The sequence below is a fragment of the Lissotriton helveticus genome, chromosome 9, assembly GCF_964261635.1.
Source record: "Lissotriton helveticus chromosome 9, aLisHel1.1, whole genome shotgun sequence".
Classification (NCBI taxonomy): Eukaryota; Metazoa; Chordata; class Amphibia; order Caudata; family Salamandridae; genus Lissotriton; species Lissotriton helveticus.
In genome coordinates, this window is record NC_136070.1 from 1,077,424,832 (window position 1) to 1,077,441,960 (window position 17,129).

Here is a 17,129-nt window from a genome sequence, read left to right on the forward strand (position 1 = left end):
CGACAGGACCTCAACAGCGCTAGAAGGTCAAGAGAAGCGCCGGAGCCATACTACAACTCCCAGAATCCCCTGCAGCGGAGAGCCTGATTAACTTTATGCTTCCCATTATTTTGCGCCCAAAGACTCTATCCCCTTAAAGTCTTTGTGTCTGTAGCATTTTGTTGACAATAAATCACTGAAATAGAAACTAGAAACTAGAAACTAAAATGCCTCAGCCAGACTCATATTGGACATCCCTCGTCAAGCTCACATTTCCGGTCACCTGAAAGACCTCCACTGGCTCCCCGTCACCAAGAGAATAACGTTCCGTCTCCTCACCCACGCGCACAAGGCCCTCTACGACCTAGGACCTGAATGCCTCAACACAAGACTGTCCTTCTACACACCCACCCGCCAACTACGATCATCCAATCAAGCCCTCGCCGCAATTCCACGCATCCACAGATCCACCATGGGAGGAAGATCCTTCTCCTACCTAGCGGCCAAAACCTGGAATTCTCTCCCCACTCACCTCCGCCTTACACAGAACCACCTCTCCTTCAGAAAGCAAATAAAAACCTGGCTTTTCGATAAATAACCCTCCCTCCCTCAAGCGCCTTGAGACCCTCTGGGTGAGTAGCGTGTTGTATAAATTCTTGAACTTGAACTAGAGTACCCTGGTCTGCTTCTCCACCACTCCACAGTAAGCCTCTATCATGGACATACTTTTTGTCTTCACACACACAGACACACACGCACACACACACACACACATGCACACACACACACATACACTAATATTTATCACTTCTGATTTGTATATGCATGTAACTATTATATTATAGAAAGGCTAATATGCATGAATTTGATACCCACAATCCTTTTGCCGTGACTATTCTTTGCATTGTAGCCTATGGTATAGAATTTACTGCTTTTGTAATAATACCGTGAGATTCCTACTTCGACAACGGTGAAGATTCAAGCATGTAAATATATACCAATACTGGAAAACCGTAGTTACAGGTAAGTAATTAATTTTCTTCCTCACCATTGGATAAAGTTTTCCATCATCACTCGCAGAGGTGACCAATGCAGGGATTAATGCCTCCTTAAATACTTTTGGAGTTAAGCATGGAGTTTTCCTTGTCACCTCCGACAGTATGGGAACAATTGAAACATCGAGAAAAATAAAGATACTCAACAATGTCCCCATGAGAATAACTTCATTTTTCCTTTATACTTTAGTGATCGTGTACTGTCATCAATCCGCTCTCCCTCTCTTACCTAATGATTGATATCCTGCTTACTCCTTTGTTGGTATTTTCAGTTTTTTAAGATCAACACACATTGATACTATGAAGAGACTTTCTGTTTCTATGCTTTGTTAAATGAAAATTGTATGCCTGCTTGGGCGATTGCTAACCTTTTTGATTACTTGTAACCACAATTGATTTATCCAGTTCTGGAGAGTGCTGTTGCTTGGCGGGGGGTTTATATAAAGATTCAAACAAAGCATCCTTATTATTTTATGTATGTACTTGATACACTATTAAGCCATTTTGCAATATCTATGAATCTATGCATTTTGCAATATATTGGACAAAATGGACTTAATGCAGTATTCATAGTGTTTTGAAAATGAACCTTCTACTACCCTCAAAATCCTTTAAAGACATAACTGTGTGTCTGTTTTGTCAATTAAATGGTAAACACATCATGTAAGACATATAAAAGGAAATGCAGAAGATAAATCTCTCCTCCTGCAAACGTTTCATGAAAAGTGGTGATCCTGCTTGGCTCACTAAGTGATTCACAAATGTTCATGTGGAATCATTTTTTTCCTGCAAATTTGCTCCATTAGTGACACTAATTCCACAAACACATGTCTGAGCACGAAAGCTAGTGATGAAAGCAGGATTGATAAATATACATATTTCGAGAAGAGACTTAACGATTTTATTCTAGAATGAGTACCTGATCCTACCAGTAGTTGGCTCTATCTTGCCTTGTTTTCTCAGAAATCCATTTCCAAACTAAGGTGAGATAACTATAACAAATATGAAAACCACATCACCAATTTACCTCTAAGTTTCCCTCCAGTTAATGCCAGCCTGCCTCCTTTCTCAGGCTCATGCTTTTCTTTTTTCCACAGGTGGACCGTTTCATGTTTGAAGGTGTTGAGATCCCACTGATACCTTCCTGTGCTGTGTTTATCACGATGAACCCAGGCTATGCTGGCCGCACTGAGTTACCGGACAACCTAAAGGTAGGGTAAGCCTGGACTTCTGCCTTAAGCATGGCATGTTTACTGGAGCTCAAACTATCCTAAACAAGGTTTCAACGGGCTGCTTTAGGTCCAGCCCTGTAAAAAATTGAGTTGTTGGTTGATTGTGGGTGGAAGGGCAACAGCCACAATCCTATTCAGGGTGAACCACAAAAGTCACTAAATTTATCTGTCCTTAAACCTTTGGTAGCTTGACACAAAACCAGTCAAGCTTAACTGAGGGGCAATTTGTAAAGTATTGATGCAGCACACAAACAGTAATAAAGTAAAAACACACCACAAGAAAAATCCCAAATCAATTTAGAGAAATAGAGTACATTTTAATGATTAAAATGATACCAGAACGACAGAAATGTAATCAATGCATGTCTTGTGTTGCTGGTCGTTGATGGAGGTCACTGTTGATGCAGAAAGCAAGTCTCACTAGATCTTTGCATCAGCGGTCGTCGTAGCTGGCTGAGTCGTGGCGTAAACGGGCCCAGTCGTGAGGAGCCCAAAGATCAGGATTTTCACCTTTTCTTCAGGAGGAGCATACTCTTATGGCAGCCAAGGGTCCATGACCTGGGAGGTGTCTCTGTGAGATCAGGACTCACTCCAGCAGTGGCCAGCAAGGCTCAGGCAGGTCCAGTTGCAGGTACGGGCAGGTTCAGTTCCAACTGGTCAGCTAGAAAGTTGTAGGAGGGCCTCTGGAGCTTCTACTGTCCATGTAGCTCACACAGGAGGTCAGCCAACTGACCCTTCACTCTCATTAGCCTGGGATAAAGACCAGCAGGTCCAGTCTTTGTTCTCAGACAGACAGCAGCCCCTCAAGTAGCATAACAGTGCCCTGGCAGCAGGGCAGTCCTTCTTCTGTATCTTCTACAGGCCCAGGAGTGCTCTGAAGAGTGGCTCTGGAGAACTAGGGCTAGATGTAGGTATTTTAGAATCGGTAAATGCTATGTAGGTAATTACTCTGTAAGTATTACCGAATCGGTGCGATTCGGTATTTACCGAATCGGTAAATACCGATTTGGTAATTCCCATTCATTCCTATGGGCCTGTAGGACCATAGGAATGAATGGGAATTACCGAATCGGTATTTACCGATTCGGTAAAAGGGGGAAACATTCAAGGGTGGCAGGGTGTCACTTTGACACCCTGTTGCACCCCTGAAGTATGCATGGGTGCACATGTGGCACACATACATGCCCTAAGGGCATGTATGTCTGCCACATGGCACTGTTATTAAATGCAAAAAATTGCTTTTTTTAGGGTTTTTTGTAATTTACCACCAACTTGTAGTTGGTGGTAAATAACAAATCCTTACAGGTGAAAAGCACTCACTTGAGTGCTTCCTACATTTCAGATTCGGTAATTTACCGAATCGGTATTTAAGAATTCAGTAATTTACCGAATTCTTAAATACTGATTCGGTAAATTACCGAATCTGAAATGTAGCCACCTACATCCCAAATGCCTAATACCAGTCGGTAACGGACAAAATTCGGTAATTTCGGTCTTTACCGACTGGTATTAGGGTACCTACATCTGGCCCTCTTTATTTATTCTTGATGGAAGTCATGGGTGGGAGGACTCCCTATCCTACCCTTACATCTGGCTCAGGAAAGTTCTTCCCCTTCCCCAGTTAAGGCTCCAACCTGTCTTGGGGTGACAGAAAGGCAGGGCAGGCGTGGTGTCAAGTTTGTTTGTGTGTCCAGATGGCAAAGCTCTTTGACGTGTAAGTGGGGCTGGGTAGAACCCTGCCCAGTCATCCTGCCAGGATGGCGAATCTTGTCCATACCTAAGCCCTCTCTGTTTTACTATCTGGAAGCAATACACAAAACCCAACAGCAGAGTCAGTCATAGTCATGTGACCCAGGACACAAGCCGAAGGCACAAATTGTTGGGACAAGAAACTGCCAACTTTCTAAAAAAGTGCCATTTTCAGAATTCTAACTCAAAATCCAACTTTAACATTAAAGAGGATTTCAAATTACAGTTCATTTGAGTGTAAACTGCAAATCTCTATCTGCTCCTAATCCAAAGTTAGGACTGAATAAATGTAATAAGGTAACTCAGGGTTAGTCAATTAGAGAGAGAGAGAGAGAGTCCTTACAGCAGTGATAAATGACTTTAGGAGCTTTTCACTGCCAGGACAAGTAAAACTTAGGTACGCATGTTCTACTTTTTTAAATACAATGCACCCTGCCTTATGAGCCTTTAAGGCCTACCTTAGGGGTGACTCATAAGTATTAAAAAGGAAGGTATAGGCTGGGCAAAAGGTTTATTTTGCCAGGTTGAAATGGCAGTTTAAAACTGTATTACATTCGGCAGGTCTGAGGCATGTTTTAAAAGGCTACTTTAGTGGATAGCACAATGAGTGCTTCAAGCCTACTAGTAGCATTTCATTTAGAGGCACTGGGTACATGTAGTACAATTTACCAGGGACCTATAAGTAAATTACATGTAGCAATTAGGTGTAGTCCAATTTTTCCTGGTTTAAAGGAGAGAACACTAGGACTATTGCACTGGTTAGCAGTGAGATAGTGCACATGGTTCTAAACCCAGCAAAAAGCAATTTAGGAAACCAGGAGCGGTGGATGCAAAGAGTCTGGGGGAATACTACACCAAGGAGGTCAGGTCTAACAAGCTCTAAAAGGACTCACCATGTTTGATGTAAGGAACTTAAGTCACACACATCCATTACTGTGAAAGTAGCTGAGAAGTACTGGGGGATAATGCACAAAAACATTAGCTACTTTACACAAGTAGTTGCTTTTCTAATAGCCTTAAGGTATTAGTAGTTACCTGAAGTCAAAAAATGTTGGGGTTGTTGGGATGGAGTACTCCGCATGGTAATGGATATGCACCACCCCTCTTTTTTAATCCCCCAGCTGTACTGCTGTCTGGATCCCTAATGTTGATTTTTGTTGTCATAGAAAAGCATGTATCATGTGTGTGCACCAGGACGTAGGCCTGTCTCACGGATTGCGCTGTTGTTGGACCGGGAGAGGCACCCAAAGTGCTGCCCTCATAGTAGTGGAAGACTACTGCCTTCACTAGGAACTAAGCAGCACTAGTGCAGTGGTGGCAGTAAACCATGTAGTGAGCAGTAGGAGTCAGCAGGTCCTCTTTAACGTTTGTCACTGGAGTGAGGCCTACAGGCTCACTCACTCAAAGTTTTGATACTCTCTGCTTAACTCACCCCTTGGCCTACATCGGGTTGTTCTCCCTGTCATCTCCCTGTTGTGTCACGGACCTGAAACCTTGTTTTTACTCACTTTGCACTTTGTTGAATAGTCAGCAATTTTAATTCCTAATATCTTTTCCCCTCACTCTGGGCCAGCCTCAGCCGAGTTAGGCGCTGAGTCCTTCGGTCCCGGGCGGCCAAATTTCGTAGCGGCCATCTTGGGTGGGAGGAAGCGCTTTCGCGCATTCTAGTTGACAGCATAAAAGGGGCATTCTAGGCTGGGCGCAAGACCTCGCTGTTTGTCATTTCCCTCATAAGGCAGAAGCCGGGAGGTTGCTGTGTTGTGCTACTATTCCTTCGTGTTTCATCTTCCTGTTGTGTCACGGACCTGAAACCTTGTTTTTACTCACTGTGCACTTTGTTGAATAGTCAGCAATTTTAATTCCTAATATCTTTTCCCCGCACTCTGGGCCAGCCTCAGCCGAGTTAGGCGCTGAGTCCTTCGGTCCCGGACGACCAAATTTCATAGCGGCCATCTTGGGTGTGAGGAAGCGCTTTCGCGCATTCTAGTTGACAGCATAAAAGGGGACGGCATGCCTCCACGCAGCGGACACGATCAGCGGACGCGCCGTACCTGCGCGGAGTAGCGCCTGAGTCCAGCCCGTCTGCGCCCATCAGCGCCAAGGAAACGCCAGGGGCCAGGGAGCCTGGTGCTCCTTACACCCAGGATCTAGTCAGTCCCCTCTACTCCCTATGCGCCCTTCAAGCACTGAGGCCATCCTGGCAGTCCTGTCACCACAGGACTTTACCCGAGAGACTGCTGGGTACCTTTGAGTGCCGATGCATCGAGGGGGTAAATAATTCCACTTGCTCTGATTCTCTAGGTAATCCGGCTATGACTAAGGGACAAAACTCTCCTTCACTTAGTAAGGAAACGGGGTTTCTTATTAATGCCCGGTCCCTAGTTAAGAATAACATTGCATTTAGTGATTTCATCTTGGATAGGAAACCCTCATGGGCCTTTGTCACTGAAACATGGGCCTCAGAATCCACCGGGCCCGAACTTGTCAATGCCATCCCCGAGGGATATGCTCTCTCAAGAATGGATAGAGTGGGTCGCAAGGGGGGTGGGGGGGTGTATCGGCATACTACACAAAAGCTGCATAAGATTGCCGGACCGAGCACCTCCCTTCCCCGCGGGATTCCTTCCAGGCCATGCACTTCATCCTAAATCCCTCCCCCACGGTGTCCTTTGCAGGTATTCTGATTTATAGACCTCCTGGCCCTAGGTCTGCTTTTAGCTATGATCTTTTGGAAGTTTTGGAACCATATATTGATAAGCCAAATTTGACCATCCTTGGTGATTTTAACTTCCATTTGGAAAACCCGAACTCGGTTGACACAGTATCTTTGTTAGACTCGCTGGCGTCTTGCGGCCTGTCGCAAAGAGTTGGAAGTTCCACACACTCTGCTGGCCATACCTTGGATGGGGTATTTACCAACGACCCCAGGTTGGTAATAGATTCCCCTATCCCCCTATCCTGGTCAGACCATATGGCCGTCCCATTTGAGTTCACACCACAACCCCTTTTTGTGCCCATAGTGGTCCACAACAACTGGGCTCTGAAAATAAATTACAGGGGCCTGAATAATGAGTCCCTTGGCCCTGTGTTGGCCAACCTTAAACCCCCCCGACAATGGACACCGACACGGCTGCCCTTGATCTTTCCAACACTATCTCGAATGCCGTGAATCTGTTAGCCCCGGCCAAACCTCACTACTCCGCTAGGAAACGACCTTCTGCCCTTTGGTATTCAGACTCTCTTAGACTGTTAAGGCAGGAGTGCAGGAAACAAGAGAGACTTTGGAGGTCTCATTTTGATCTGAATGAAAGGACTAAACATAAAAGTCTGCTTAAGGGATATAAAGCCGCAGTATTGGCAGAAAAGAAACCATATTTCACCAAATTGACTGCTTCCCTTAGCTCCCCCAGAGAACTATTTAAAATTGTAAATTCTCTGACTCTTTCGCAACCGCCCGACCCTATTGTGGCATCCCAAGAACTGTGTGATCAGATTTCCAGCTTCTTTCATATCAAGATTATGGATATTCACACAGCCCTGGAAGCCCTTAACCTAGATTTAGAGGTTGCGTCGCCCTCGGTCACACCTCCTATGCAGAGCCCGGCTAATGGACCTAGCGGTGACTTCTCTAATTTCCCCTCTCTCACTCTGGAACATCTTAATCAACTCTTGGATAAGCTTAAATCCGGATCCCCTTTGGATCCGTGTCCTCTAAAGACTTTGAAGGAGTGTAAGGACGTCCTGCTACCTCCGCTTCTGGAGGTGATGAACCTGGCGATCTCCGAAGGTGTCTTCCCTGCGTCATGGAAGATGGCGATTGTTAAGCCCCTTTTGAAGAAGGCTACTCTAGATCCTGCAATCTTAAAAAAAATTCGCCTCATTTCCCTGCTTCCTGCTCCTGCTAAGATGCTCGAGGCCCACCTCAACCACCAACTGAGCACCTTCCTGGACAACTCCAACTTGCTTGATCCCTCCCAACATGGCTTCAGGAAGGCGCATAGTACTGAGTCCGCCCTCACAGTGGTGGTCAATAACACCCGCGCTAAGGTCGACAGTGGCCAGATTACCCTTCTGGTCCTGCTCGACCTTACTGCCGCATTTGACACCCTGTCCCCCACCATTCTGGCTACTCGCCTTAGTGAGATGGGAGTGGACGGGCCAGCGCTGAGATTCCTGACGTCCTTTCTCAACCAGCGTAAGCAAAGGGTCAAGCTGGGTGACTTCCTCTCCCCCGTTAAGCCCGTGCAGTGTGGGGTTCCTCAGGGCTCATCCATCTATGTGGCCCCACTTGCCAGGCTGGTAAGATCGTTTGGACTGGAAGTCTTGTCGTATGCCGACGACACCCAGATTATGGTATCCTTGTCCCAATCAGTGAACATCACGGCCTTAAATTTCAGGAATTGCATGGAAGCAGTGGTGTGCTGGATGATTAAGAACTTCCTGAAACTAAATGGGGAAAAGACCGAGGTTCTCATCTTCGGAGGTAAACAAGAGGTCTGGTCGGTCGACTGGTGGCCTCCTGCTCTAGGAACTTGCCCCATGCCCTCTCATGCTGCCCGTAACCTGGGGGTTATTCTTGACACCACTCTCTCCTTTGACAATCAAGTCAACAGGACGGTCTCTACCTGTTGTGGTGTCCTAAGAATTCTGAGAAAAATCACGCATTACCTTTCCCCGGAAGCCCGGAAACAGGTCACGGTGGCCCTTATCTCTTCGCGTTTGGACTATTGCAACGCACTATATTTAGGAATAAATAAAAGACTAGTTCAACGCCTACAAATAGTGCAGAACGCGGCAGCCATGTTTGTTGCTGATGCCCCTAGACGTTCATCAGGCTCTTCAATTAGAAAATACCTGCATTGGCTGCCCATGCAGGCTAGGATAAACTTTAAGGTTCTATGCCTTACCCACTGTGCCCTATATGGGTCTGGAGCAGAAGACATCAGGTCCCTTGTGTCTTTCTGTGCTCCTAGCAGGGCATTGCGCTCTGCCAACAAGAACCTCCTGTCTGTTCCTCGATTTGCTATGGCTAGATGGGGAGGGAGGGCCTTTTTCTCCCTTGCCCCGATACTGTGGAACATGCTTCTCGCTGAGCTCAAGGGCCAGGCATCTCTCGCATTTTTCCGTAAAGCCTTGAAGACCTGGCTATACACAGAAGCCTACCTGTAGTCGACACATGTTCTACATCTCATTCCGCTGTACCATCTTGATGCGCCTTGATGCCCTTGGGCTAAGTTCGCGCCTTATAAATCCTAGTTCATTCATTCATTCTGAAGTGCTGCGCAATGCATAAGTAGTGTACATACTTTGGGTGCATGAGTATCTTGTAAGGGTACAATGTAGGGAAAATGCAATACTGTGTGGTGTAATTGTGGTAAATGCATGCACTGGATGTATGTGGGCCTGTGAGTGGGACAGTACATGAGGTATACAGTGCTGTACAGTATTTGTTTTTTAAATGCATGTACTGTGTGTATGTGTGCCTGTGAATGGCACAAAATATGGCAGACTCTGGGTTTCATTTTAGGAGCCCCATGCCTGCATGGTGAACCATGAGGAGGTACAGGAATCCCCCGAGATAGATTTGCATAATGCTGCATTCTTGTAAGCTGAGTAGGCCAGACTGAAGAGGGGAGAACCAGGCTTCCCCGTACTATTCAATGAGTGCTCCTTGAGTCAGAGAGATCACAAGGAAGGTGCTTGGGCACATCTCTGGAAGGAGATGGGGTTAATAAGGGGATCATAAAGAGGAGGACTGAGACCCTGGGCTAACAGCGTGATACACATATAACTGTGGCTCACATCCAGGTGTGAATTCAGTGCACTCTCATTCCCTGGGTTGTGGGGCTATCAAAAGGAAGCAGACCCCCAGCATACATTTCAGAGACTCCGACTCTAAATCCCATTTGGTGTCTGGAAATGAACTATAAGAAGGAGAGCGTGAGACCCCAAAAATGTTCAACTGCCAAGCAGTCGGAGGGGCTGTGTTTGGAGGGGAAGCTCTATAAGACTTCTGTCTATGTTCAGTATTGAGGCCAAAGCATGCTAGTCTCCTTGCTTGGTGGGGGAACATTACCCAGGGAATCAAAGACCACCTGCCCTGGAGCACCATCACATGTCTGCTTGCCAAGACCGGTCTGCCCTATGAGGAAGAGGAGAGTGTTGGAGGGAGCAAGGTTCATTGGGGAGCCCTGTTGAGTAGACTTCCTTTGGGAAGTGTGAGGTGAAAGCTGCTGCACACATCTGGTCATTGCCTGTGTGCAGGACATAGTCAGCCATCCTCATATGCCGGGGTAGGGCTGCCGGGATGTGAGCTGTGTGCATCGCAGTGCCGATTGGGCCGTAGCCCATGCATAGTGAGGAGCCGGCTACCCTGTATGCCACGAGGGACCACCTTGAGAAGATTGCTGTGGTGTGAAGGCCATAGCCGTTGTGCGGAGGTGAGCTGCGACCCTGTATGCCAGGATGAACCGCCGCCGATGACTTTGCTGTGCCAATTTGGCCAAGGCCCGTGTACAATGAGGTTATAGGGACCGCATATGCCAGAGGGTGTCACCTGGATTAGCAAGACGTCATCGAAGTGAGTTTGGCGTGGGGACCCCGGTATATCTGCACTGGAATGAAGGATTCACACCAGGGTCTTTGCACCCTCCTCCCCCCACCATCTGTGGAGGGTGGACCAGAGAGCGTCTTACTTTGCATGGAGGAGCCCAAAGAACAAATGGTTGCTGCAGTGGCACAACCACATGTGAGAAGGTTTACAAGCTGAGTACAGTCTGCTTGGGCTACATGCAGCAAATTCCCTAAATCAGCTACTGCCGCTCGAGCGCCCCAGAATGGGAGCACTCAAGAAATCTGGTGGCTCCAATCCTGAAGTACATGTGCGAATAAGATTGATTTCTGGCCAGTCGACCCATGGGGACATTGCTTGCTAGATATCACTGCAGCTCTGGAACACTGTTGACTTTAATATAGAGTTGAAGTGGACTCTTGAGACTTGGACTACTAGTAGGGCTCACCCTTGATGTTGCCTAAAGTGAATGGGAAATAACCAGACTCGCTAGCTCAAGGAGGGAGTGGGACACAGGGACCTTCCTATGAAACACTCTAGCCCTGACCTCAGGGGACTGTGTAGTTGTGTGTGAATAGTGTATTTACCTTTATGTTGATAGCTGTAAAAATAATACTTCTCTTTTCCATAAAAGTGAGTATTTGACTGGACAATGACTTCCTGCTGCTGCTGTGCGTATTTTGAGTTGTGAGCCAGTGTTCACTCCCCTGTATCTACCTCCCTTGAGGCAGCCTTGGACAACTCGTATTACCCTATTCCTGAGAGTCAAGTGCTGAAGGAGAACTTAGCCCAGTTGCTCTGAATCCATAGTATGTCGGGCCCTGGGACATCAGGAATAAAAGGCCTCAACCCACCCGGTTAGAGCCAGTAAACCCTGCTTGCCCCGTGGCACTTAGAATGGGTTTCTGATAGGGGTGCCTGTATATTCAAAGTCTGTACAATTCTGTTATACAGCACTGTTCTTATGCGATTGTATTGAGGTATTTTGATTAACCATGAGGTTTATTGAATACAATATTTTTTAATGAATGCAGAATTATATACAATACGAATTGAACAGGTCTGCCTGTTTTCTATGTGGGAATATCTCTTCAATGATTACACAGTTTGTTTGTATAGGTGCCTGAGTGAGTGAATGCATTTATGAGAGAATGGGTGGGTGAGCGGATGAAGGATGTGTGATCGGAAGTTACTGGCCATGTGAGTGAATCTGTGACTGAGGTGCAGCAGTGTAAATGGAGAGTGGATGAATACAGCTGCAGTGGGAGGGAAGAACAGCCTTTTAAGACCAATAGAACTACAGCCACCACCAGCACTTTTCTTTTCCACCCATGAACTCACTCCTTATCCTAACCAGTCATCAACCCCGGCACACACACATCACTATTATCCATCCATGTTTTACCTCACCCTTCATCCATCCATGTGCTCACCCATGCACCAATCATTGTATTTACTTACACATTCATACATACATGCCCTCAGTTTCTCACTCATTCTATCATCCATAAACTCACATTTCCATCGATAAATGCACTCAGCAATTTGTACAACCAGATTCACAAAAGTGCCACTCAATCAAGGAGCATTTACATTCAAAAAGCCAGACCAATTGGTTTTGCCAGCGCTTCAGTGACATCCCTCCAGGTTACTGCTGTGCACACTTCCTTGAGATCCCTGCAGAACTTATCTTCTTCCAGATTGTAACAGCATTTCCCTCTCTCCTGGTTCTTGCAGCGCTTCCCCAAAACACCCACACCCTTGCTCTTTATTTGCAGCACTTCTGGTTTTAGCAGCATATGCCTTGCGTAGTAGAGCATATGTCAATGCATGACTTGACCACTTGTGTTTCTCATCAGTGCATTGTACACACACTTTCAATGTGTAGGTCAGGCATCTGAGCAAGTTTGTGCCACTGACAGTAACAAACACATTACATGTGCCTAAATATGACCAAATTATCAACACAGAAAACGTGGCCAAAGACAGCCAAAAATTGAGGCAAACAAAAGCAGAGTCAACATTGTCTGGAAACATCTCCTTACATTTTATCTGTGCGGTGGCCACTATAGCAGCCAGACTGATATGGCTGTGCTTGCTGGAATGCCTCCTGTCTGTGGTGGTTATAACAGAAAATCCGACTTCAAAACACTGCATTGGCCTTTCACATTCCTCACTTGGCCTGGACATTTCACAAGCATTTTCCCTCTAATCCGGGTTCTTTTTAGGCGGGATGTAGTGTCAGGTCTTGAGTTGCCTCGTGACCTGACTCAAATGATGAGTGCATTGATGGGTGTACTGGGCATTAAATATACTGTTGGTCCACAAACATCACTGACATTTTCATCAAGTGTTCACATAAATAAATGCCTCACATGCTCATGAAATATAATCTTACACCAGAAGTGTACACCATGATGCCCATGGTACCCACAGTTTACCAAGGATGGCCACCAGTATGAGTGAATCAACTTTATTCTAAGGTTGGACCCTAATATATTCATGATGCCCACAATATATCGACAACACCCATCACTATCATTGGAGTGACCAGCATTATGTCCCAGGTGGTGGCCATCATTAGGCCGAAGATGCAAACATTGTTTTTTAGAAGGATTTCATATGGCAGAAGCAGGTATTATTATTATGCATGTAGTGGCCATGCTTAGCCCCAGGATTTCTGCAATATGTGGCTCATGGTTATATGTATACCAGAGTAGCATTATGCCAACCTCGGCACCACAATGCCAAGCATGTTCACAGTAAGCTAAAGGTGGCAATCTTTATGTCTGGAATTACATTATTATGCTAAGACAGCCACGATTAGCCCAAGGGTTCTTAAACTATTTCAAGAATTGCGATTGGTAAAGGATGGGTGGCTTTGGTTAAGTCATAGATGTCAAAACAATGTCAAGAATGATTACCTAATGCCAGGATTGTCACAATTATGGCAGCAGTGACTGCCATTGTTTCAGAAATGACCTCAGTATCCTGTGGAACAAAAAATTCCGGGGATTGACACTATGAAGGGTGTAGGAAAGTGCCCCTTTTTGCATGGTTAGACCCCCCCCACACACCCCCCCACACAAACTTTTTGCCTGACTCTGAATGCAACTTTACTGAATGTGCACTGGGTTCTTGGTAATCAGGCTCCCAGTGCCTGTGTTCTTTCCTAAAACTATACCTTTATTTCCTCCATTCACACACCCCTGGCACATCTCTGGCACACATATAAGCCCCTTGTAAAATGTACTAGTGGAGGAAAAGGGCCTTGTGACTTGAGAGGGTCTCCGTGGGCTGCAGTATGTATTGTGCCACCCTCAGAGACCCCTCACCTCTCCCTGTGGCATAGGTAAGTCACCCCTCTAGCAGGGCTTACAGCTCTAAGGCAGGGTGCCCTATACCACAGGTCAGGGCATGGATGCATAAGCAAAATGTCCCTATAGTGTCTGAGTCCATTCTCAAATATTGTAAGTGCTGTGAAGGCATATTGTGTACATGGGCAGGGAGGCTGTCATTACCAACTCCACAGCTCCATTATAAAGCATAAAAGCCACACTGATGCCAGTGTTGGATTTATTACAAACTGCACTCAGAGGGCATCTTAGAGATACCCCCTGAAAAACAACGAACTCTCTAGTGTGTAGCTGACTGGTCTGCACTAGCCTGCCACTTACATACATGTTTCTGACCCCCTGAGGTGAGAGCCCTGTGCTCTTGTGGGTCAGAAACAAAGCCTGCTCTGGGCGGAGGTGCTTCAACAGCATTCAAGGGCAGAGAGCCTCAAAGTGTTCCTTCTATTTGTTATGCTAGAGGGCCTCTCCAGCTAGTGGAGATGCACGTCTCCCTGACCAAGTCCCACTTTTGGTGGCAAGGTCGGCGGGAAATTAGTAATCAGGAGAGGTGTATCCCCTCACAGCCAAGACCACTCCTAAGGAGTCCTAAGCTGAAGTGGCTCTTCCTTTGAAAAACCTGCATATTGGATGGAATGATATTAGCCAGTTGGATTAGGGAATGCCCCCTCGCCAAAGGTAGGGGGCATACAAAGGGTGTAGTCACACTAAGGATAAGTAGCCCATTAGGTACTACCTGCCAGTACCTTTAACACCCCTAAATTGAGTATTTAGGGGACCCCTGAACCTTGATCCTCAGTTCCTTGGCAACCTAAAGAAGAAGAAGGACAGAAGAGCTGTGCAGCAGTGAAGACTCAAGATAGCAACTGACTTGGCCTTAGCCCTGCCGGCCTGTTTGCAGGTACCAGACCCTGCTCAAAGAAGACGACTCATTCTACGAGCCCAGCAACCCCTAAATCCCTCAGTGGACTGCCTGCCTTCCCTAAAGACCAAGGCCTCCCGAGGACAGTAGCCCTGTGCACAAAGAAACCAACTCAAAGGACTCCTTTGCCCTTCGGAAACACAAGTCCTGTCCACTGTGCACCCGACGCCCACGGCTTGAGTGGCCCACCAGTCTAATGAACTGTGCACAGCGATCTTGACCTTGAATCCTTTGGTGGCTGACCTCTCCTGGACTCCATGAAGAAGCCTGCAGCCTCAGCACGAAAGGTCCCCCAGTCCGTGACCGGCTCCGGTGAAGATTTTCCGACCTCTAAAGGCACCCCTGCATCCTCAGCCCCTTACCTTGGGGAGTCCTGCCGACGGTGCCCTGGTGTCCACTGACATCTCAATTTACCTGCCCAGTCACAGGTCACCTTTGTCCAGCCTTCTGGTCCGAGCCTGCACCCCCTTTGTGAAACTCAGTTCCCCTATTCACTTGTATTGGGTGCCTGATACTGTCTTTGCATCCTGCACTCTTCTGTCACTGTGCCGCTGGTTCTGCCACTGTGTAGCTGGTGTTGTAAGCTTGGTGATGCTTGTGGCCCAACTTATGCTTGTCTAATCCCCGAGGGCTTGTGTACTGAAACCATGGATACATACCTGCAAACTGTGTATCTCCAGTCACTTCAGTCTCCATGGACTGAAATTGAGCTCCCGGCACCACCTTTGACACCTGCACCTGGCCATCACTGTGCAAGTTGGTGGTGCAGATTTGGCATCCCCTTGAACCTTGCCCTGTGCTGGTCAAAACCCTTGAAGCCTGAGATAGTAAGTTGTGTACTTAACTGTTAATGTGCATAGCTGTTTTCCTGCCATAGGATTACTTTATATTTCTTGCTATTTGCACAGTCTATTTTCTACATTGCTAATGTATTGCTACTGTTGATTGACCCCACAACGTATTTCCAGTATTACTGTAAAGTATTTCTATTGTTATTTGCAACACATTCCTACTGTACCTGAAAGTATTTCTATTTTTAAACTGGTACTGACCTGCAACCAAATTCATTTTGGTTCTAAATCAAAAGTAACAAAGTAATATTTGTATACAAACATTGAATTCGGAGTAAGTAATTGACTCTCTCCCTCCTTTCTTGACTGTGTGTACAACAAATGTTCAACACAACCGTCTGAAAAGCCTAACTGCTCAGGCACACTACCACAAAGAGAGTAAGGTATTATCTACTTTAGCCTCTGGGGATCCACTGGACTCCGTCTACACTATACCTTACTTTGGTATAGATTATGCAGAGCCACCTTCCTTCAGAGGGCGATCGCCAGAGGAGACAACTCGCCAGGCACACTCACTGACACAGATGTACATGCAAATACATATGGACCGAGGCACATGAATGTGTTTACTTAAACACACACAGAAATGCAGACACAAAAACATGTGTATTCCCCACACTATCTTCTTGCACCAACTAAAGCAATTACCTCCCCACAGACATCCATGTTTGACTCAATTCATGCGACACCCAGCTTGCCAATTTCTAATAAGACTTCAACAATCACATGGTCGAGCTGGTCTGCTCTAGCTACCTCTGTTATTTTTCTTTCCTGGCAGATACTAACACACAAACACCCATCCATTGTGACTAAATGCTGCATGGAGATTGTGTTCTAAAACACATGATAGCTCAATATAATTGTGAAGGATTCTTCTGCTCCTCATTTTCCATGTCATCTGACTTTTTCTCATACTGTAAAAAATAAATACCAAATGTTATTTATATTTATTTTAGAGATTTGGAAAGTGCTACATGCCATCTAGGACAAATTTCCAGCTTTATTCTGTGAAATGTTATCTACCACTGCTGCAAGTGCCTGAACATCATTGATTACAGTTCCATTACTAGGGTAGAACATTTTCTTTCTTAGATCACACACCCTGTGCTATTGTAGTTGATGGTATTAAAGTAGGAGCTGATTCAAAACTCAGAGTTAGATAACTTGCTCACCCTACACTAATGGAATTCTGACTTGATCCCATAGGCTCTCTTTCGGCCAGTTGCTATGATGGTTCCGGACTATGCAATGATTGCAGAGATCTCGCTTTACTCCTTTGGGTTCAACAATGCAAAGGTTCTGTCCAAGAAAATTACTACTACATTTAAACTTTCTTCTGAACAACTTAGTTCCCAGGTAAGACTTGTCAAAATTGTATTCTTGCAAGATAACAGCTGCCTTGCTTTTGCTCTTGTTT

General features: G+C 46.1%; 1 protein-coding gene across 2 annotated transcripts in view; it reads left to right on the forward strand.

The window, feature by feature from the left end:
* The window catches only part of DNAH1 (dynein axonemal heavy chain 1), a 1,443,760-nt gene that overhangs the window by 487,440 nt on the left and 939,191 nt on the right, over positions 1–17,129 (forward strand). For both annotated transcript variants that reach the window (XM_078661462.1, XM_078661463.1), the window contains exons 32-33: positions 2,132–2,245; positions 16,919–17,068. In XM_078661462.1, coding sequence (XP_078517588.1) covers positions 2,132–2,245; positions 16,919–17,068 — 264 coding nt within the window. The remainder of the gene's footprint in view (positions 1–2,131; positions 2,246–16,918; positions 17,069–17,129) is intronic.